Below are 21,717 nucleotides of genomic sequence, written 5' to 3' on the forward strand. Positions count from 1 at the left end.
CCTGTCAAAAATTAAGTAAATTACAGACTTTATTTGGATTTCACCAGTTTCCCCCACTAATGTCCTTTTACTTTTCCAGGATCCAAACCAGAATATCACACTGCATTTAGATGACTGTTTTTTTTATCTTATAAGTCATAAGGGTTTTGTGAGAATAGTTCAGAAAATCTTTCTATTCTTCATTTCCTATCTGTCACATGTTTTCTTCTTCAAAGTATTTCCTTTATTAACTAGGCAGCCCTTTCAGCATTTGGTCCCTTTATTTTTTGTAAAACTGAGGAAGAAACTTGCATGGCCTCAGGTAATTTTAAATCATCCAAGAATGAGAAGTCATAAAGTCTACTAACGATGGAATGCTTATTCTAACCCATGATAGATTCTTTAATTCAGCAATGAATGTCATATTTTCTGAATGTCAACAGTCAAGATAATCATATATATTTTTGTATCTTTACTCTCACAAAAGCTTTTTAAATGGAATCTTAAAACAGAATTTTCTAATTTTTTTGTTACATCTGTAACACAACTCTCCAGATTTCCACAAGATCTCCAGAGCTCCACTGTTTTCTCAGTTAAGGCTCAAATCCTTTACTGCTGGATTAATGCATGGTGGTTTGCCTCTGGAGATTAAGAGCACTGTTCTGGTCTGAGTAACAGTACTACCACCAACATGCCAAACTCTGATAAAGATGTATAGATATGGCTGAACTACAATGTCTACAGGAAGTATGGAGACTATACAGAGGAGGTATTTTATAGAAAAAACACTTAACAGAATAAAGTCTGACAAACACTTGACTAAGCCATCTTCTAATGGCCTCAAGAAGACACTTATCAGTGCTGAAAGATCAGAACAAGTAATCTATTTTTTAAAAAAATAAATTTATTTATTTATTTTTGGCTGCGTTGGGTCTTTGTTGCTGTGCGCAGGCTTTCGCTAGTTGCAGTGAGCGGGGGTTGCTCTTTGTTGTGGTGCGCAGGCTTCTCATTGTGGTGGCTTCTCTTGTTGCGGAGCATGTACTCTAGACGCGTGGGCTTCAGCAGTTGTGGTGCACGGGGTTAGCTGCTCCAAGGCATGTGGGATCTTCCCGGACCAGGGCTCGAACCTGTGTCCCCTGCACTGGCAGGCGGATTCTTAACCACTGCACCACCAGGGAAGTCCCAGAAAAAGTAATCTATTGACTGATGCATTGAATGATAGCTAAGGCTGTTAAGTCAGCGAGATGAGAGACTGTCAGAAGCTTGCCACTGGTTCCATTTTGCAAATTGGGTATAATATAGGTATAGAATCCTGGCTTCAAATGAAAATGAGGAAGGTGGTAACTTTATGTAGGAAAGTGACCCTGATGTGCTAGATCAGACACAGTCATTCTGTGCCATGATGTTTCTCCTCCATGTAGGAATGAATGTTCCTACTAAAGTGTAGCTGGATGTTATCAGAATGACCAGAGGCAGCATGGAGGTATGGACCTCTGACACTTGAAGGCAGTATATCTGTTTCCATCATTGTTTCCTGAGCCCTTCATCAATCTTAACTGCTATCCTATCAGATCCAGTGTTTTCTAGTAGAGTCATGATGGCAGTCCACAACTGAGGGTTCTAGTTCCTCTTCATACTAACATTCCAGGGAGCCATGAGTCTTCCCTCTTCTTCTTCTTTTTTTTAAAAAATTAATTAATTAATTAATTTTGGGCTGTGCTGGGTCTTCGTTTCGTGTGAGGGCTTTCTCTAGTTGCGGCAAGCGGGGGCCACTCTTCATCGCGGTGCGCGGGCCTTTTCACTATCGCGGCCTCTCTTGTTGCGGGGCACAGGCTCCAGACACGCAGGCTCAGTAGTTATGGCTCACAGGCCTAGTTGCTCCACGGCGTGTGGGATCTTCCCAGACCAGGGCTCGAACTCGTATCCCCTGCATTGGCAGGCAGATTCTCAACCACTGCGCCACTTCCCTCTTCTTTATCTCATAAAATTTTGTCTTCTATACTAGAAATATCCAAGACTATCTCGCATTTTAAATGTTTTGCCCCAGTTCCTATCAGGCAAGTAAAGTGCATCTACCTTTAATCAATTCTATTCCAGAATTCCAGTTTAAAACATTCTTAGCTTGAATCACCTGATTTTCAAAGCTCTCTTTTTTCTTCTTCAAGAGATGGACCCATCCTGGCTAGCATACATCCTTCCCTAAAAATTCTCTCATTTTTGCTAATGGGGGTTTGTCTTTAACCACAGTTGTACAGCCAGGTCTTCAATTACAGGATGCTTCTGACCCTGGGGTACATCACTCCCTCAGTTTAACAATGAACTTAAAATGTGGTTCTGACACCTAAAATAATTCATCTTTTATACCCAAGACCTGATATACAGGAAGTGTGAATATCTATTGAACAAATGCAATTTGCATTTTCCTAACGTATCAACATTCAAGAGAAATAAAATATTATTCAACTTTGTTTCGCTAAGTTTCTTTAGTTGCAACATTACTGTCCTCCAATATTTTTACTGCAAGTGTTTAGAATTTAACTATTTACAACAAAAGAGATTCACAACATTATTTTATGGGCAGGCCTGAACACCTAGTCATTACCTATTATATTACAATAAGATATTAGATATCCAAGTTTCAGATCTTTTAGAACCATACAATTTTTGAGCTGCAATAACTTCAGAAATAAGTGAATGGAAATAACGGAAAAAATTTCAGAGATAAAGCAACACCCACATTTCTGAATGGCCCAGACATTTCACTTAGGTTCACAGAGTTAAAGGTAGCAGCTCAGGAAGCTTAACAGAGGTAGATTTAAGATTCGATCCCAGGTTTCTGGAATCCTACTCAGTACGCTTATTAAGTGGACTCTCTGTTGCAGATTTTAAAATGATCATTTATTAAGTTGAGGGCTGCCTTTGTGCAAGCTGTTAAATTGATGATAGCAATGACTTAAAATGAAATACCTTGTTGCCCAGAGATAAGTCTCTCAACTCCTTTAATTAGTTTGTGTCTATGTCCATAAGCATTGATTCCAATCTCCTTCAGCTCCTTGTGCCCCATCTCAACTAATACATCCAAAGTGATCTTACAAAAGAGAATGAAACTGTTTAGAAGACTTGTTTGGAAGACATTCATATATTGGTGTTCTCACAATGTATTAGACTTATACATTTATTTCAAATTATTTTGAACAGATTAGAAATGAAAGCACACCAGCTGTTAGACTGAAACTGAAAAGTTGCAGCTAATTAAACAGAAAGTTGAGTCATGAACTACCAAAAATATCATTATTTTCATTTAATATAAGAACCTGAGCAGAACTAAACTGCAAAACAAAAATGCATTTTCAAATTAGCCACATTTAGGCACACTATTTTACCATCACTCTGCATCCAACCTATTTACACAATGTCTTAATGTAATGTTCCTACAGACTCTGGACTATGCTAACTGATAACTTGAGCATCATTGTTCAAACTAAGCCTTTTACCTCAAATATATTATTCCCATTTTGTGAAACTTAAGACATTCTTTAAAATCCTGCTTTTTTTTTTTTTTTTTTTTTACAAATCTTCCATGAAGCTTTCCCTGAACAGGTCCAGCTTGTAGTAACTCTTTTTTTCTTATAATTTCTATGCCAGAAACTTGACTCTTTATATGTTCTTGGTATAGCTCCCTAACTAGATCGCAAGTTCCTTAGGGGTGCAAGTCTATAATAATTATATTTTCTGGACTCAAAAAATCAGTAAATGTATTCTGACAGAATACTTTAAATTAGGACTGTTCTAGAAACGCCCAGATACATAGTTTGTGTGTCTATGTATCTCCCCATAGTGGCTAGCGAAGTGTCAGGCTTAGAGTGGGTAGTGACTGACACAACAGAATTGAACAAACTGAGCTCAAGGATAATTTACTTTTAAGAAATGAATACGCTAAACTTACTCGAGAAAGCTTATTTTATTGCTACTACACAAGAAACAATTTTTATGTGCTAATAAACTAAATGGATATTCCAAGAACAAGCCAAATTAGAAGACTGATTGATTTCCAGTCTCTTAAAAAAACATCCTTTTCACCCCTCAATAGGCTGAATGGTTCAGGGCATTTCAAGTATGTTCTATTTTCCCCTTGAGGTTCCCCCAAACACCAAACCAAGCAAAACAACTCATGTACTTACCTGTTCTCTCTCAAATATATCCATTAGGTGTTCAAGTCCAAGATTCCTTACAAACTGAGTTATGCTAAAATCTACTCCTGGAACTAGAAAATTAAAAAAATCACAGTAAACAAAATTTCATATCAGAATAATGTATATCAACATTATAACAGCAAAGTTTTGTGACATTATCACATGCATGAAGAATGTAAAGATGAAGCAAAATATTAACAGCCGTTTGGGATATAATATTAAACTTAACATCAAAAATCGCAAGGAGAAAGCTATAAAATTTCAACATTATTAGAAGAAAAGAGTTAACTAATGGGGCACTCTCATGTTACAAAGAAATCTTTTCTTTTTAAGAAATTTTATTTTTAATTGTATCTTTAAAATGTTTCCATACAGCTTAAACTAATAAAATGTTATATGTCAATTATATCTCAATTAAAAAAGCAAAGTTTCCCTATCTTTGAAGAGGTAAGCTATTTTACAAAAAAAGTTTATGAAAACAAGTTCCAGTGTTGCATAGGGTGAGATCAATTTTGACAGGTAAAAGGTAAAGAGACCGTAGGTATGTGTCTTTTTTTCTTTTCTTTTCTTTTTTTTTGGCTGTGCCACATGGCTTGTGGGATCTTAGTTCCCCAACCAGGGACTGAATCTAGGCCCACAGCAGTGAGAGCGCTGAGTCCTAACCACTGGACTGGCAGGGAATTCCCTTTCTTTTCTTTTTAAAAAATGATATTCAAAATTAGGTATTTTGATGTGGGGTTAAAAGTATTTCATAATTCTGTAATAATACACTGGAAGAGATAAATAAAGGCATAAGTACTCAACCAAAAGGACTTCTATACCTTTCAAAAATTATGTTTACATCTAAAGAGTAGGTTAGCAGCAGAACACTCATTAAGTCTCATCGCGGAGGGAGAAAGTTTCATTAGGAATTCTAATACTAATGTAAAGAAAACAATAAAAGGCTAAAACTTTTAGGCTATGTTAATCTGATACTAACAGTTGTATCTAAGGTTAAAAAAATGGTTTTTTAGTAATCCAAATGACAAATATGTGGCTACAATACCAATTATTTTGGCTGAATGTCTCACCTTCCTTTTTCTCCAAACTGGAAGCACCCTCTGTTCCACTTGAACTAACTACTGAAGACAGTTCAGAAAAACTGCCAGATAAGTTGTCAAGACTGCTGGCTGCAGAAAGGCTTGATGGGCTGGATGGCCCTGAAGACAGAGCATCTGCAGTGGCTCCTGGGCTTCTCACGCCATTAAGCACTTGAGATTTATAACATGAAGGCAGAGCAGAAGGGGGCATGGCTGCTGTCAGGAGAGCACTGACATCATCTGCCTAGGGTATATGTCAGAGAGATGAAATCTGCAATAAGCAAGTTTTAAAATTCTATACTATACCCAATAGAACACATTAAAAAATATGACAAAAACCCAGCAGATTTGCACTAGAATTGCTTATTATATAAAAAACTATTTTAAAAAGTGAACCAAAAAATAATATTCAGCTATTAAACATAAAACATAATACAGAACACATCTTCTGAGACATACAAAATAAAACTGTTAAATGTGGCAAAGCAAGAAAAAAATCCTAAGATATCATGATTGAAAAGCACTGAAATGAATTTTAGAAATATAAATTTTAAAAAGATTTAAAAACTTTTTTTTTTTGATTTAAAAACTTTTAAATGCATTCTGAAGACGTAATTCAATCTACATAGAACTTTAGCAAACAGAATGAGTTTTTTGTTTTTTGTTTTTTGAAAATATTCAGTAATATATTTGTTCCTCAAAATTGAACATTTGGAAGGGTAGGAAAAAAGATAATCATTTTAATCAAATCTGCTAGAATGGAAAAAAAAAATCCCAACTTTACTGGTATATTAATTTAATAAGTAACAAATAACTATTCTTTAACAATGCTCAATTAAGACACTAAGTAATTAACATTCAGCAAGAAGTAAACAGTACTTGTTTTCATGGCTTTTCATTTATACTGCCTTTTCAATCCTCACCTTTTTCTTCCCCTGAATCTGAGGACTCCCATGACACACATAGTTGGTATCTAACACTTAAAAGTAACATTAGCACAATTTATTGGGTGCTTTTTATGTACTTGATACCACGCTGAGGACTTTAAATACATCACCTCGTTTAATTTTCATATTAACCAGATATATTTTACCTGCATTTGGAGATTAAGTAACTGAGGTTTTGAGGTTAGGCAACTTGCAAGACTGCACAACTGAAAGTGGTAGAGCTGGAATTCTAAGGCAGGTCTGTTTGACTCTAAAACCCATGCATGTTCTTAGTGCACCCTGTTTCAATGTCACTTAATTATATCTAGTGGACTAACGTATGTGCAGACTGAATTAGAAAAGTTCACTTCTAAGGTAGTTTGGAACTGGAAGGATATTTCCCTTAAGAAATAATGTTGCAAATATGGCTGGGTTGTCAGCCTGCTGAGAAAATTCTATCCAACCCCCAATGCAGCTGAACTAAATCAGCTTCTCAATGTAACTTGCAACAGTGGAATCTCAGTAGAAAGCAGTGTGCAGAAGAGACTCCCCTTCCTCTCCACCTCAAGAAGAATTTCTTCCCCTTTTCCCTCCACTGCTCTGGGTCAATGTCCTCAGTGGCAGAGGCAAGAGAAGCACCTGCATCACAGTGGCCAGAGCAGAGGTTGGAGGCCACAATGGAGACACCTACAGGAGTTTCCTTGGGAGAGGAAAGAAAAAAAGACTTCCCATGGAGAACTGGAGGAACAAACTTGTTTCATGAACAGTTTTGGTGGGGTAAGCAATAAAATCTTTGGGATGAGGCTGTGCTGGGAGGGAAGAAAATCTCTATAAAGGCAGGCTTTGCGGCTGCACCCTGAAGGCCATGTTCCCAGCTGGGGAAGTTCATAAAGACCCATGGGCTTGTACCATCTTGTGCCCTGTGCACTGTAACAGCATCCACTGAGGGCCTTGCCTGCTTGTTTCCTAACTAATGTAAGCAGCTATACCTTATACTTCTTTTTCCCATTTCTAAAAGTACTCAGCTTACAGTAACTGATAATTCTATTATTTACTCATTGTATTTTAATACCAAAGAGGTCTAAAATTTAAATCGGGCTAAAAGCCAGATTTTGCCACATTCACCATAAAGACATTTTATATATACCAAGTGAATTTTAAAAAGTCAGGAAAGCACTGAGATTTTTCAAAGAGCCCATCACTTACTGAAACTAAATCTAAAGGTGTTTGTCCTTCCTGATTTTTAAGAGTTGGATCAGCTCCATGGGCCAACAATAAAGCACAAAGCTGTGTTCGTCCCTTTTGGGCTGCTTCGTGCAAAGGTGTGAAAGCCCATTTGTCCGTAGCATTGACACATGCATTATACTTTATTAGTAAAGCTGCTACATCTACATGCTGTAAAAGAAAATACTCCTGTTACAGTCGGAAATATTATTTTATCGTACTTTAGTTCTTAAAAAGAAACCAGCTATACACCTATTTTTCCAGTTTCAAACTTACTCTAGAATGAAAAACTGTGTTTTCCCCCCATCATCATAATTTATGGGTAGCTGATTAAAAATTACAGTAGTAGACATTTACCTAACTTGAGAAAATATCTAGAAAATAGGTAGGCATTCTACACAGGAAGGAACTAAATTAATAGGACTTTAACAGTTTCTAATTTATTTAAGTGTTAAAACTGCTAAACATCAATTTATAAACCAGCAGCCTTCCTTAATTAATCAACTGAAGATGGTCAATACTGATTGTTAACATTCAAGGCTATTATAAGTCAGGAACAACGCATCTCATCTCTACAGATTCGTATGAATCCCAGTGGAGTTTCTGAGCACCAGCAAATGAACAAAATCACCAACATCTCACTGAAAATAAGAGATATGTGCTAAGGAAGGTAATACAACAAAAGACAAAATGTGCTGCATGTCACACGGCAAGCTATAATAGATTCGGAATTGAAACTTGGAAGTTATTTAACCTCTTTAGCTCTCATATTTACTTCTCTATAAAATGAGAAAGTCAAACTAAATTCCTTTTGAATTGTAATACTGATTTTCACTTTGAAAATTTCAGACATTTTTAAAGGTAACACGAAAGTACTTACCCCATAAGATGCTGCATTGTGTAAAGGAATAAGTCCTCCTTTGTCTTGAGCATTCACATCAGCTCCATGTTGTAGCAGATACTCTGCAACTTCTAAGTTATTATAACCAGCTAATATAGAAAAAAAGTAAAATTACTTGTTAATATAAAAAATAGCTACATATATGTATATATCTATATATAAAGAATAGACAGGATTTTAAAAATAAGAGATTTTTATAGAAATCTGAAATTCTCCAATGGAGTCTATTAAAGATTTATCTTATTAAAAAAAAATTGCCCACTGGCCTCAAGTTGGAAGCTTTCAGTAATGATATCCATTTGTTTTGGAGACTCTAAAGTTATATTGACTGATATACTTAAATCTTTCCTTTTAAAACCTTCTTACCAAAGCCCCTGCTTTCATGGTTGTTGTATACACAACTTCCTGAACTCAGGTACATGGTCTCAAGGCTGCAAGCAAAAGGCATCCAATCATATAAAAGCCAAGTTAGGAACACAAGTGGCTGGCAGAGCAGAAGACAACACACCAGTGTGGGTCTCAGGGCCCCATTTCCCCAGAAGGCCACAAGGACATGCTTTTTGCTAGAGAGAATGTAAGGGTGTATATCTCTACAAGCAGCAGAATCTATTGCTGCGAAAGCCATGAAGTAATAAAACTTAGTATTTTATAAATGTACCGTAACCTCCCAGCTGTCATTTTGGGAACTGTCAGCTATCTTAGTAAATGCATGCTCACAGTAAAGTATGTGTATTTTATTTGACACATAATCAATAGTTTGAAAGCAAACCTGGAACTTAATTTTGTCAACATAAAACCAGGTATCACTTGAAACTTTAAAATAGTTCAAAGTATTTAAGTCATTCATTTTTACGGTAGTTTTCAGCCTTTTGCTAAAAAAAAAAAAAAAAAAAAAAAAAAAAAAAATTTAGTAAGATCAAGTAAAGAAAAACAAAACTACAAAACTACCATAAGCTAAATACTACACCAAATCCAAAAGTCCTTCCAGATCTCAAGGTATAATACCACATAAGTAAAAAACATTTTGTGTATACAACGTATTTGCCACTTACAAAGAACACAGACTTAAACAGTAATATTAAATGTTCTAGGTAAGCTACCATAAAAATACAAAGCTAATATACGTAATTATGCACAGCACAATTCGAATCAGAGGTCAGGCCACATTTTGTCTTACCTGGGCTAGAAACTCCTGATTGCCAGTGGAAGAAGAAAAGCTTTACCTCGCTTCGTTAGCATTTGTGGCTTATCACTTTTAGTGCACTTTTAATGCTCTAAAAGACACATAGACGGAGTAATTCTTTTCCTTTGCCAGTGGGGTTCCAACTTACATGGGGTCATAATTTAAAGGTAAAAACCACATACACTAAAATTATCTCTTAAGGGACTTCCCTGGCGGTCCAGTGGTTGGGACTCCGCACTTCCATTGCAGGGGGCCCGGGTTCAACACCTGGTTGGGGAACTAAGAGCCTACATGCTGCACAAGGCGTGGCCAAAAAACACAACAAAAAAACCCCCCAAAACAACAAAAACCTAGGAACATAGTTGCTCACACTGTGAGACTGAAAGGAACTGAGAGAAGAGTAAACTTACACCTCCTACATTACACAAAGTGGCAGAAACACCTGCATTCCTTTTTTTTCTCTTTTCAAACCACATGTATTTAGATAAAACTTGTATGAGTCAAATGTGCCTATGACGCAACTCCACTAAAGTATTAGTTGTAGCTCAGTGATTTTAATGGCCCATTCCCTAGCATCTTATTTTTTTTATTTTTTTAAAAGGAATATGCATTTGTAACTTTGTTTTTATTTTTAAAAAATATTTTGGCCAAGTGGCATGCAGGATCTTAGTTCCCTGACCAGGGATTGAACCCGTGCCTCCTGCAGTGGAAACATGGAGTCTTAACCACAGGACCGCCAGGGAAGTCCCCCTAGCATCTTCAGTGCAGCTCAAAAAGCTGTGCTGAAATCACAATGCTGCATTACATGCAGTGAAGACAAAGATACATTGCGCCAATTTTATGAGTGAAAACTTAGAACAAATGTTTTGTACTCAACTGTATTCCCCAAATATCCTGTGTTGAAGCCCTAACCACTAGTACCTTAGAATGTGACTGTATTTGGAGATAAAGCCTTTCAAGAGATAATTAAGTTAAAACAAGGCCGTTAGGGTCAACCCTAATTTAATGTGACTGTTGTCCTTATAAGAGGAGGAGATTAGGACATAGAGACACCAGTGATGCACATACACAGAGAAAAGGCCATGTGAGGCCCCAGAGAGAAGGTGGCCATCTGCAAGCCAAGGAGAGAGGCCTCAGAAGAAACCAATCCTGCCAACATTTCCAGAACGGAGAAAATACATTTCTGTTGTTTAAGCCACCTAGTCTGTGGTAATTTGTTAAGGCAGGCCTTACAAACTAATATGACAAATGACAAGAAGTTTATGTAACTACTGGAAGTCTTTAAAGATTTTTTCTGCTTATGCTTAACAGCTATCATTAGAAGAATGGAAAGATTTAGCGTTCCATGAGGATGGCCAGCTCAGCAGGCCTATTTTTAAAGTTTCTGTAGCCAAAACACACTCACAAAGATGATTCAAACAATATGATGACCTGGAATAAAGGTTCCAAAGCACATGGTGACTGGCAGAGCCTCTTTTGATTGTTCTTAATGAATGTAACATGCTAGTGCTAAAGTGAACATGGCCCTGTACAAATACACTAGAGTATAACTGTTGTATTAGAAGATACTTGATTTGAATCTTTCAAATTTACTTACAGGAAATATTGTACTCGGGTAAAACGAATCTTAGATGTCACCAGCCTAAATCTGTGACACTTCATTCACTTACCTGCTAAATGTAAAGGTGTTGAATGTCGGCCTTGGGTATCACGGCAATTCACATTATCTGGTGAAGACAACTTCTTTACTCTGGCTAAACAACCCTTCTTGGCAGCATCCAACAAAGCTGCATCTCCCCTAAGTAGATCTTGAATATCTGTATCTCCATCTTTAACGAGATCCAAGGGAGTATTTCCATCTCTATTTTTCTTTGTGGGGTCTGCACCATGCTGGGCATGTGAAAAACAGAAAGGGAGGAATTAGCTTAAGTTTGCCCTTGGTCAATGAGAAAATATTCAATGTAACGATACCAAAGCAAACTATTTTTTTTTTAAAACATCTTTATTGGAGTATAATTGCTTTACAATGGTGTGTTAGTTCCTGCTTTATAACAAAGTGAATCAGCTACACATATACATATATCCCCATATCTCCTCCCTCTTGCGTCTCCCTCCCACCCTCCCTATCCCACCCCTCTAGGTGGTCACAAAGCACTGAGCTAAAGAAAACTATTTTATACAGAGACTCTACCTTAAAGGTTAACGTGACTGTTAATAACGCTTAATTTAATACATAAAAAATTACAACAAAAAATACAGAGGCACTTAAATATTACTGGGCTTTAACAATGCAATAATATAGTCAAAATTTTAAACTACATTCAAAACAAGGTAGTATTTCACTAAAAATTACCTTTCACATATGCTATTTTTAGTTTTCACAAACATATTTCAATGTTCGTATAAAGTATAAATTTAACTATACTCTTTTTACTGTACAATATCTACACTGGTACCAGTACAGATAAACCAGTACTATCAATTTCATTAGTACTAAATAAACCTGGCTTATACTGTTCATGACATTTATTCTGAAATCTAGGTACAGAATTAGATTTTTGCTTCCTACCCCCTAACTAGTTTAAGTTTATATTAGAATTATTAGAAATATCATAAACATATTCCACATAATATACCCTGTCCATAAGTATTTAAATATACCTGGAGCAGAAGTTTGCAAATTTCATATTTTCCTTTTGCTGCAGCTTCATGTAAAGGTGTAAATTTCCATAAGTCTGCTACATTAACTACTGCTCCATGCTTAACAAGAAGTTCTGCAACTTCATAATGTCCATAAGAACATGCATTGTGCAAAGGTACAAGGCCTCTGAAAAGTTAAATAAGCAACACAACACAAAGATATATTTTAATTTAAATAATTACATACAGCTGATAAATTTCTTGACCTGCATAAGAAATTTTACTGATTTAGGGCTTCCCTGGTGGCGCAGTGGTTGAGAATCTGCCTGCCAATGCAGGGGACACGGGTTTGAGCCCTGGTCTGGGAAGATCCCACATGCCGCGGAGCAACTAGGCCCGTGAGCCACAATTACTGAGCCTGCGCGTCTGGAGCTTGTGCTCCGCAACAAGAGAGGCCGCGATAGTGAGAGGTCCGCGCACCGTGATGAAGAGTGGCCCCCACTTGCCGCAACTAGAGAAAGCCCTCGCACAGAAACGAAGACCCAACACAGCCATAAATTTAAAAAAAAACAAAAAAATGTGTTTAAGTCTTTAAAAATAAAAAAAAATTAAAAAAAAAAAAGAAATTTTACTGATTTAAATTTATAGAACCTAAATTTATTGAAAGCGGAAATGGAATTACTTTGGGGCGGGGGGGGGTAGGCAGAGAGGACATTTTAAAAATATTTAAAATTGCAGAGAACATAACAAACGTCTATTTTGCAATATCTAGAATTAAGAATATTCTATTCTATTCTATGGCCATGCAGCGCAGCTTATGGGATTTTTAGTTCCCCGACCAGGGGTCAAATCCGGGGCCACGGCAGTGAGAGCACTGAGTCCTAACCACTCAACTGCCAGGGAATTCCCAAGAATTATATACATATATATATATATTTTTTTCTTCTTTTTTTACATCTTTATTGGAGTGTAATTGCTTTACAATGGTGTGTTAGTTTCTGCTTTATAACAAAGTGAATCAGTTATACATATACATATATCCCCATATCTCTTCCCTCTTGCGTCTCCCTCCCTCCCACCCTCCCTATCCCACCCCTCTAGGTGGTCACAAAGCACCAAGCTGATCTCCCTATGCTATGCGGCTGCTTCCCACTAGCTATCAGTTTTACATTTGGTAGTGTATATATGTCCATGCCACTCTCTCACTTTGTCCCAATTACATATTTTTAAAGAAAAGTAACTTTAAGATAAACTGGAAGAATTCAAGTATCCTCAATGCAAACTGAAAAATTTACCACATTAAAAATCAGCATCACACTATTGTTGTAATCTCCTTGGCCATTACAAAATTACAAGGCATTATGCAACTAAGTCTTTATATAAATGCTACTCATCATAAAATCTTAACTGAAATTAAGAAGCTATATTTAAGCCAGTTAGGAAACAGACTTCTCTGAAAATAAAAGAACTACCATCTATCATAAAAATGTTTTCAGATTTTCCTAAAAAGCTCAGATAAAGGAACAGAGAGGCCATGGCAATTGTTGGTACTTGCCCTTTATCTTTAGCGTGCACATCAGCTCCGTGTTGCAGCAGATATTCCACCACAGACACCCGATTATAGCCAGCTGCAAAATGGAGTGGCGTAGACTGACGCCCTTCAATGTCTCTGCAGTTGACACTCTGAACAGTACACAATTTCTACAGGACGCAACACAGTATACACATGATGTTACATATTCCGACTTGTTTTCATTCATTTAGTAGAAATTTCAAATGTCTGATTTATTTTCTTGTCTCATCATATCAGTATTCTCATACATACATGATGCTACATATTCTGACTTGTTTTCATTCATTTAGTAGAAATTTCAAATGTCTGATTTATTTTCTTGTTTCATCATATCAGTATTTTCAGAAACTCTTTGCTATTTATTCTTCTTATTTCATCTTGTCATTTATTGGGAATCCCTCTGGTCCTCTTATCTATAATCATCTACTTTTGCTAAAGCTAGTAGGTAAATTTTATTATTACCATTACTGCTGTATACATAAAGGTAACGCAAGTACCTGAAAGCAATCATAGCTTTCATTTTGTGACAAATATCTGTAGAGATACACTGGATCATAGAAGCATGATGGCATCACCTGGGAACTTGTTAAAAACTCAGATTATCAGACTCCCACCTACTGAATCAGAATCTGCATTCTGACACGAACTCTAGGTGATCTGTAAGCGCATTAACGTTTGAGAAGTACTATTCTAGAACAGTAGTTCTTAAACTTTCATGTGCAGTGGGTCCAACCTCCAGATTTCCTAATCCAGTATGTCTGAGATGGGGCCTGAGAAGTTGCATTTCTAACAAGCTCGCAGCTGATGCTGATGCTGGCAGTCGAGGAATTACACTTAGAGAATTATACTGTACTATATGGAATGAATTAACTAATAGAATGCTATTGGTTAGGTACCATCCTTAGGAGAATTAAAGTCACTCAAAGAATTCTTTTGTGTTTTGTTGGTTCAGATGAGGAAGTCTAGCTGAGAAAGGCTGTCAGAGTAACACTCAAAATACTCGAGTATTTTGCATGAAAAGTATGAACATTTGGGGAAGGAAAGCAACAGAGATAATAAATCATGGTGTTCAAAAAAAAGTCAAAAGAGTATTTTAGTAAAGAATATTAGTAAAAACCCTTCCCTTCCCCCCTTTTTTAAACTACCCTACCCTAAAAGCAGGGATAACTTTAAGCCTAATAAACCAAAGGAGCCAGCTATCAGTGGATTTATCTCAACAGGTTTAGTAACAGGTCTGATAAAGCTCTTCAGTGCTTCCCAAACAAGATATATACATTCAGGGTCCCACCACTGAGAAACAGTGTTTCATGGGTCTGAAGCCGGGCTCTAGGAATGAGTATTTTTTTAACACGTGTCAAGTGCTGCTAGGTTTGGTAGGTATCACTGGCCACTCTAACTCCCTAGCTCTCAAGTTTCATTTTGTCCACTCAGACAAGTTTTCTAATAGTAGGTGTCCAAAAAGTATCTAGCCTGATAGCTCACCAGTAAACAAACACAACCAAGCACATAATTAAGTGTTCATTGGGTAATATGTCCCAGCGATTCATACCAAGCCACCTGTCTAGAGATATACAAGGAATAGAAAGGTTGTTGGAGATAAATTTCCTCTAAGTGACTTTATTATTTAATTAATTAATTAATTAATTAAATTTATTTATTTGGCTGTGTTGGGTTTTCATTGCTGCGCATGGGCCTTCTCTAGTTGTGGTGAGCAGGGGCTACTCTTCATTGCAGTGCGCGGACTGCTTACTGCGGTGGCTTCTCTTGCTGCAGAGCACGGGCTCTCGGCACGTGGGCTTCAGTAGTTGTGGTACGCAGGCTCAGCAGTTGTGGCTCGCAGGCTCTAGAGCGCAGGCTCAGTAGTTGTGGCACACGGGCTTAGTTGCTCCGCGGCATGTGGGATCTTCCTGGACCAGGGCTCGAACTTGTGTCCCCTGCATTGGCAGGTGGATTCTTAACCACTGTGCCAGCAGGGAAGTCCCTCCTCTAAGTGACTTTTAAAGCAGAGGTAAGGGAAGACAGCCTAATGACTATCACAGGGATAGAGGAAGGTCTTCCTCAATTCAATGGCATTATGTTATTCTCTAAGTCCAATTCCTGTCCCCAGTCTCATCCTCTCTTCATCTATTTCTTCCTCTAGGCTTCTTCTATCTCTATGAGAACAAAGTCTGGTCTTTAATATTAGATGTACTGAATGTAGTTTTATGCTCTTTAACATATGTAAGTAGATGAGCATTACAATTTTTTATCACCACCTCCACCCCCCACACACAAAAATCAGCTAGTTGACTCTAACTCCACCTGCCCAACTTATCACTCCTCCAGGAAAAAACTAAGCTCACTACCCTTAACTCAAGTGATTTGTTTTTCCACAAGTCATTAGTCAGTAAGAGAAACAAAATCCCCCATTCAATATCATGTTAACCTTCTAACTAAGGGCATGAGAACATAATTATAAAACAAGTCAAACAATAAAATTGCATAATAGCATTTTTCTTTCAAAAAATGAAGTTATTAAAAAAAAAAAACCCTTAAGTTATTTGGAGATGACTGTACTACCTACACACAAAAAGCAGTAGGAAAAGATCGCATGGACTTTTAAATCAACTTCCAGAAATCTCTTTATTTAAAAGGACAGTGAATAAATGTCCTCAGAGCTCAAGTTCTGATGAGGCCAACATTCACATTTTCTTCTCAGGAAATGTAAAACTGACTTTGTGGGGTGGGTCTGTTCAGGATTAACACCACCATATAGAAATATAGTGAAACTGGTTGAAATAGAGACTTCCGACATGTATCAAATCAATAATTTTAGCTTTTTATAAAACTTATTACCTATCAATGCCCCCTCAAATAGGACCTAGCACTGTTTTGAAAGTCTGTGGGGGATGTGTTGGTGGGGAGGGAGGACACAACCGGGCTTTTTCCCCCGTCTTAGCTTTGGAAATTAAAATTAACATTATTGCATTACTAAAGAATTATCTGGGCTTCCCTGGTGGCACAGTGATTAAGAATTCGCCTGCCAATGCAGGGGACAGGGGTTCGATCCCTGGTCCGGGAAGATCCCACATGCCGCGGAGCAACTAAGCCCGTGTGCCACAACTACTGAGCCTGCGCTCTAGAGCCTGCGAGCCACAACTACTGAGCCCACGTGCCACAACTACCGAAGCCCGAGCGCCTAGAGCCCGTGCTCCGCAATGAGAAGCCACCGCAATGAGAAGCCAGCGCACCGCAACGAAGAGTAGCTCCCGCTCGCCGCAACTAGAGAAAGCCTGCGCGCAGCAACGAAGACCCAATGCAGCCAAAAATAAAAAATAAAATAAAAGATTGTTTAAAAAAAAAAAAAAGAATTATTTAATCATGAAACATGCCGAGTTACTTTTAATTTATATTAGTTGACTTGAAAAGCAGTCTTGCTCTTTCAAAATTTTAATCTTCTGAGTTATTTAGCTGGATATACAGTTTCTGTAGGTAACAGAAATATCTGGTATAGGCATTAAGACGTTACATATGATTCTACAGTAAAAGCAAAATTCGAGAAAAGGTTATTCTAGGGAAGACTGTTATAGGAGATGGGGGCCATAGACGGGCTCAAGTTGGCTCTTCTGAGAAAGAAAAAGAACATTTCAGTCCAGATAAATTGAAGCTTATTAGGAGACAGTGGCTCTAAAAGGTGGTGACACTATATTATTACTATATTTAAACACTGGGTCCTCACAGAGGTAGAGGGGGCAAAGAAATGAAGAAACCAGAAAAAATATATAGACGGAGGGATACGTTGTTTAGTTTTCTTCCCTTCCTGTTTTATGTGTCATATGTAAACAATAATGGACAATAATTTCATACACCTTATTCTTTTAAAGGGACAAATGAATAGGTCCTTTAAAGAAAATGCATTCCCATAAACATGCAGTTTATTTAAATTTGTGACTATGATGTATTTATTGAGATGCATGTGAAACTAAGGTTTCTTTCATTACCCAATGACCCTTATTTGCAGAGCAGAACTAGATTAGCATTATTTACCTTTTAACACAATGCACATATAACTAGATTTTTCATTTTTACAGTACAGATTCATTAAACACTGTCAAAATAAAAACACAAAAGTTAACAAAACCATAAGATTATGTCTTACTTTTACAGTTTCTACATCTCCAGCCTTTGCAGCCTCCAGCAATTGTCTGTCTGCCTCTGAATTACCTAATGGGATACCCTCTAAAAAGAAAGAGAAGTAAAGAGTGATTAACTCCCATTTGGAAGGGGGACCAAGTTTTAAGGAAGGCATCTTATCTAAGAGTAAAGTTCTTTTTATAGTTTGGTGATAATTACATAGGGAATCTCCATGGTAGTAGGGGAAAAGCAATAAAAACTTTTTTGAAACATTACATATGTGAAATGTATGTAGATGTGAATAATAATTATAAAATGAGATTTAAGCAATATAAAGGAACATAATATAATGAAAGATGGCTTGCTCTATAACCAAGTCAGTTGACTGGTGGTAAAGTATTAAATTAGGAGAGCAACAGCTAGATATCTAACCATGGTTCTGCCATTGACTAGCTACCTGAATTGGAGCAAGTCACTTGAACTTTCTAGGCCTCTGATTTTTCCAGTTCTAAAAAGAGAGAAGTTGGACTAGAAACATCTGAAGTTATTTTCAGGTCTGAAACTCTATGTTTTATAGCTCATTTAAAATCTCATAGGAAAGGAAGAAAACATGTACCTTGTTCTCAGAACAAATAAACTTCAGATGGATTAAAGACGCTAAGTATAAAAAAATTAAACCTTAAAAATACTAAAAGAAAATATAGGTGAATATTTTTTTGTCTTGGAGCAGAAAAGCATCTTAAAGCAGTATATCAAAGGCAGAAACAAAACAAATTTGGAAAAATATCTGTCAGGTAATAACACAGCATTAAACAAAATCATAGGCAAAGAACAAAATGGAAAAAATACTCCAACATAAATCTAAGAAATGCAAATTAAAATAATGAAATACTGGGCTTTTTTTTTCATCCATTAGTGGGCAAAGAGCAAATGGGGAGTTACACTGTCAATATTTCTATAATTTGCATATTTAAAAGCGTCCATTACTTCTGTAATTCACATACACGCACATAGACACACATTCACCCAAGGAAATGATTAAGAATCATAATACCTGGGGCTGACAAGGAAAACAGGTCCTGTCACATACTACTGGTAGGAATGTAAAATGGTACATAACAGCTTTTCTAGAAATGATTTAACAATTATGTTAACCTTGACTTGGAAATGCCACTTTGATAACTGACTCTAAGAAACTGGTTGGAAAGGTTAAGTAATAGCACTTAGTATAAAACTAGGAAGACTGTAAATGTCCATCACTAGGTAACTGAATAGGACTAATGTTATTACCCCCAAAACTGACACTGAAACAAATGCATGGTGTATGGGGAAGTAAAGGCAATTTTGAGAGCAGTCTTGTAGTTAGTTCACAATTTTAGAAGTTCACAGGAGACCTTATTAATCTGCCTTCATCTATTCAAGCAGTGTTTTTCTCAAAATGCAGTTTCCAGACCATAGGCATAAGGATCATCAAGGGTGACTATTAAAGGTACAAAAGGCTTGATCTGTTACATTTCTTCTCATTTGAGCTTTGAGATGTCAAAGACACTCCATTAAATTCTAGTAAAATACAGAGATATAGGCAAAGACACTAAAATTTATGGGACCAGATTTCTAGGCTGAAATGTTTAACCTAGGCCAAATGTGTAGATATCTGATCTAAATTGATTTGATTTTAAAATGTAATAAGTATCAGTCCATTCAACAGTTACATGTAAGTCAAATAGTTGGTTACCTTGTACAAATTCTATATGCTTTATATGAAGGAGCTAAAAAAGAGTGAAGAGGCAGGGCGAGTCTTTAGAGTACTGTTTATCACTACGGTTGCTCTTCTAAGAGACATCATCTACCCTTTTCAGTTTTCCTTTCTTTAAAAAGAAATAGCAACTGTTGTGTCTCAATTTTAAAACCTTTCTAGATAAAAACTTAAGAGACAGCTATATACTCACAGAAGCTGGGCAGCAAATGCTACTGGAACAAACTCATAAAAGACTTACAACATTTGGGCATTGAGTACAATGAGTTGATGAAGAAGAAATAACAGCCAACAATTCTGAAAATGTTTCTTTTTACTACCAACTCCTACATGGTATGTGAAAAAAACTTAAAGGTTAATTTAAAAAATTATAATTTCACGGAAGTATTCAATACCTTGAAGAAGTTGCTGCACGTTTTCATTTCCCATCTGTAAGGCAGTAAAGCCCTGAAGGGATATAATGTTAGGATCACACCCATAGCTTAGGAGTAGGCGACAGGTTTGTAGATGACCACAATGCGCAGCTCTGTGCAGAGAAGTCTGACCGAGATTATCCAGAGCATTAACCTTAACAATCAGAAAAAGGTGAAATTAGCCTGCGGTACAAAACTTAAAATGATCTAATCATGTATCCAGCACTTGTTACTAATTTTAAAATCTCAATTAATCTCTTATGAAGCCCATTATCCAGTGCCAAAGAAAGTATTTTTGCTCAAATCTAGAGTATAAATTCACCAATTCATGAAGGTCCAATTTTCAATTAAAAATATTGAATAACAGTTGTTTAGCATTGAAGTACTCAGAGATTCACCACATTTAGAGTGAGACACTGCCTAAGAAAGTCTAATGCATGTATTTTTATGGATCTCTGAGGTGCAGAAATGTGGAGACTAACCCCAAGATAACAGTCGGTAACAAAGCCAGAGACTAAATCAGCATTAAAATACTTATTTCTATTGGCTTAATCTTCTATCTTATTTATCATGTAAAATATAATCTGTATGGATAAGGACACTATGGTATATTCACACAATGGAATACTTCTCAGCAATAAAAAGAACAAACTATTGATACGTGGTTCAATCTCCAAAACATTATCCTAAGTGGAAAAAGTCTTACACAAAAGAGTATATATTGTACGATCCCATGGACATGAAGGCCCAGAACAGGCAAATCTAATCTATGTTAGAAAAAATCAAAATGGTTGTTGCCTCTAGGCATGGAGACTGCCTTGGCTGGGACATGGCCTCTGCCATGAGATAATGTTCTCTATCTTCAAGAGTTTTGGTTACACAGGTGTATGCATTAGGCAAAATTCAGTAAATGCACATTTAAGATTTGTATATTTCACTGCATGTAAATTTCACATCCAAAGAAAGACTGTAAACAAATATTGACCTCTAGCTGATGCCTTAAAAGAATTTGGGGAGAAGTGTGTAGTAACTTGCGAATTACTTTGAAGTGTGTCAAAAAATAAGATACTGATGGATAGAGAGAGAAATTGATGGATATGTAAGAAAACAATACGGTGAAATGCTAGCGGTAGAATTTAGGTGGTAAGTATATAGTTATACTCTGCAAAATTCTTTCAACTTGGTTGTATTTTTGAAATTTTTCATAATTAAAAAAAAAAAAATCACCTGTAAGACCCCTCTTATCTCATCCCCACCCCGCCCCTGCCCAGGAAAATAATTCTTCAAAACCTAACTGAGAAATCAAATTCCTCAGTAATCAATCATGTGACCACTAGTGTTTTGAGACACTGTCCAATTCATATTCATGGAATCGGAGAAGACCTGAACAGGATTATACAGTAAGACTTTCTCAGTGAATCTAAAAGTAGCCTATCAAGAGCTAGTCTCCATGCTTACAGAATCAGAAAAATCAACTTAAAATGCCCAGAGCAATTAATCTGTTTATTCATGTACCAAAACTCACTGCAATGTGAACTATATATCCACTTGAAAACTTTATTTGGGTGCCACTCTGTGTTAGGGTTAGGGTGACGAACTCGTCTTGGTTTGCCTGGGACTTTTCCGGTTTTAGCACTGAAAGTCCTGTGTTAAATCCCTTAGTCTTGGGACAAACCTGGATGGTTGGTCACCCTAGACAAGATTGTTTCACCGAGCTTCACAGCTCAAATTTAATAT

At 36.8% G+C, this 21,717-nt stretch overlaps 1 protein-coding gene across 3 annotated transcripts in view; it reads right to left on the minus strand.

The window, feature by feature from the left end:
- The window catches only part of TNKS2 (tankyrase 2), a 63,997-nt gene that overhangs the window by 14,098 nt on the left and 28,182 nt on the right, over positions 1 to 21,717 (minus strand). For 2 of the 3 annotated variants that reach the window (XM_036828431.1, XM_036828429.1), the window contains exons 12-21: positions 19,963 to 20,134; positions 17,837 to 17,916; positions 13,681 to 13,826; positions 12,147 to 12,312; positions 11,156 to 11,375; positions 8,282 to 8,391; positions 7,384 to 7,572; positions 5,243 to 5,495; positions 4,161 to 4,243; positions 2,947 to 3,067 (exon numbers count right to left, since the gene is read on the minus strand). In XM_036828431.1, the coding sequence (XP_036684326.1) occupies positions 2,947 to 3,067; positions 4,161 to 4,243; positions 5,243 to 5,495; positions 7,384 to 7,572; positions 8,282 to 8,391; positions 11,156 to 11,375; positions 12,147 to 12,312; positions 13,681 to 13,826; positions 17,837 to 17,916; positions 19,963 to 20,134 (1,540 nt within the window). The remainder of the gene's footprint in view (positions 1 to 2,946; positions 3,068 to 4,160; positions 4,244 to 5,242; positions 5,496 to 7,383; positions 7,573 to 8,281; positions 8,392 to 11,155; positions 11,376 to 12,146; positions 12,313 to 13,680; positions 13,827 to 17,836; positions 17,917 to 19,962; positions 20,135 to 21,717) is intronic. The other variant, XM_036828432.1, reaches the window with a different exon arrangement.

This window comes from Balaenoptera musculus, chromosome 16 (genome assembly GCF_009873245.2).
Source record: "Balaenoptera musculus isolate JJ_BM4_2016_0621 chromosome 16, mBalMus1.pri.v3, whole genome shotgun sequence".
Lineage (NCBI taxonomy): Eukaryota > Metazoa > Chordata > Mammalia > Artiodactyla > Balaenopteridae > Balaenoptera > Balaenoptera musculus.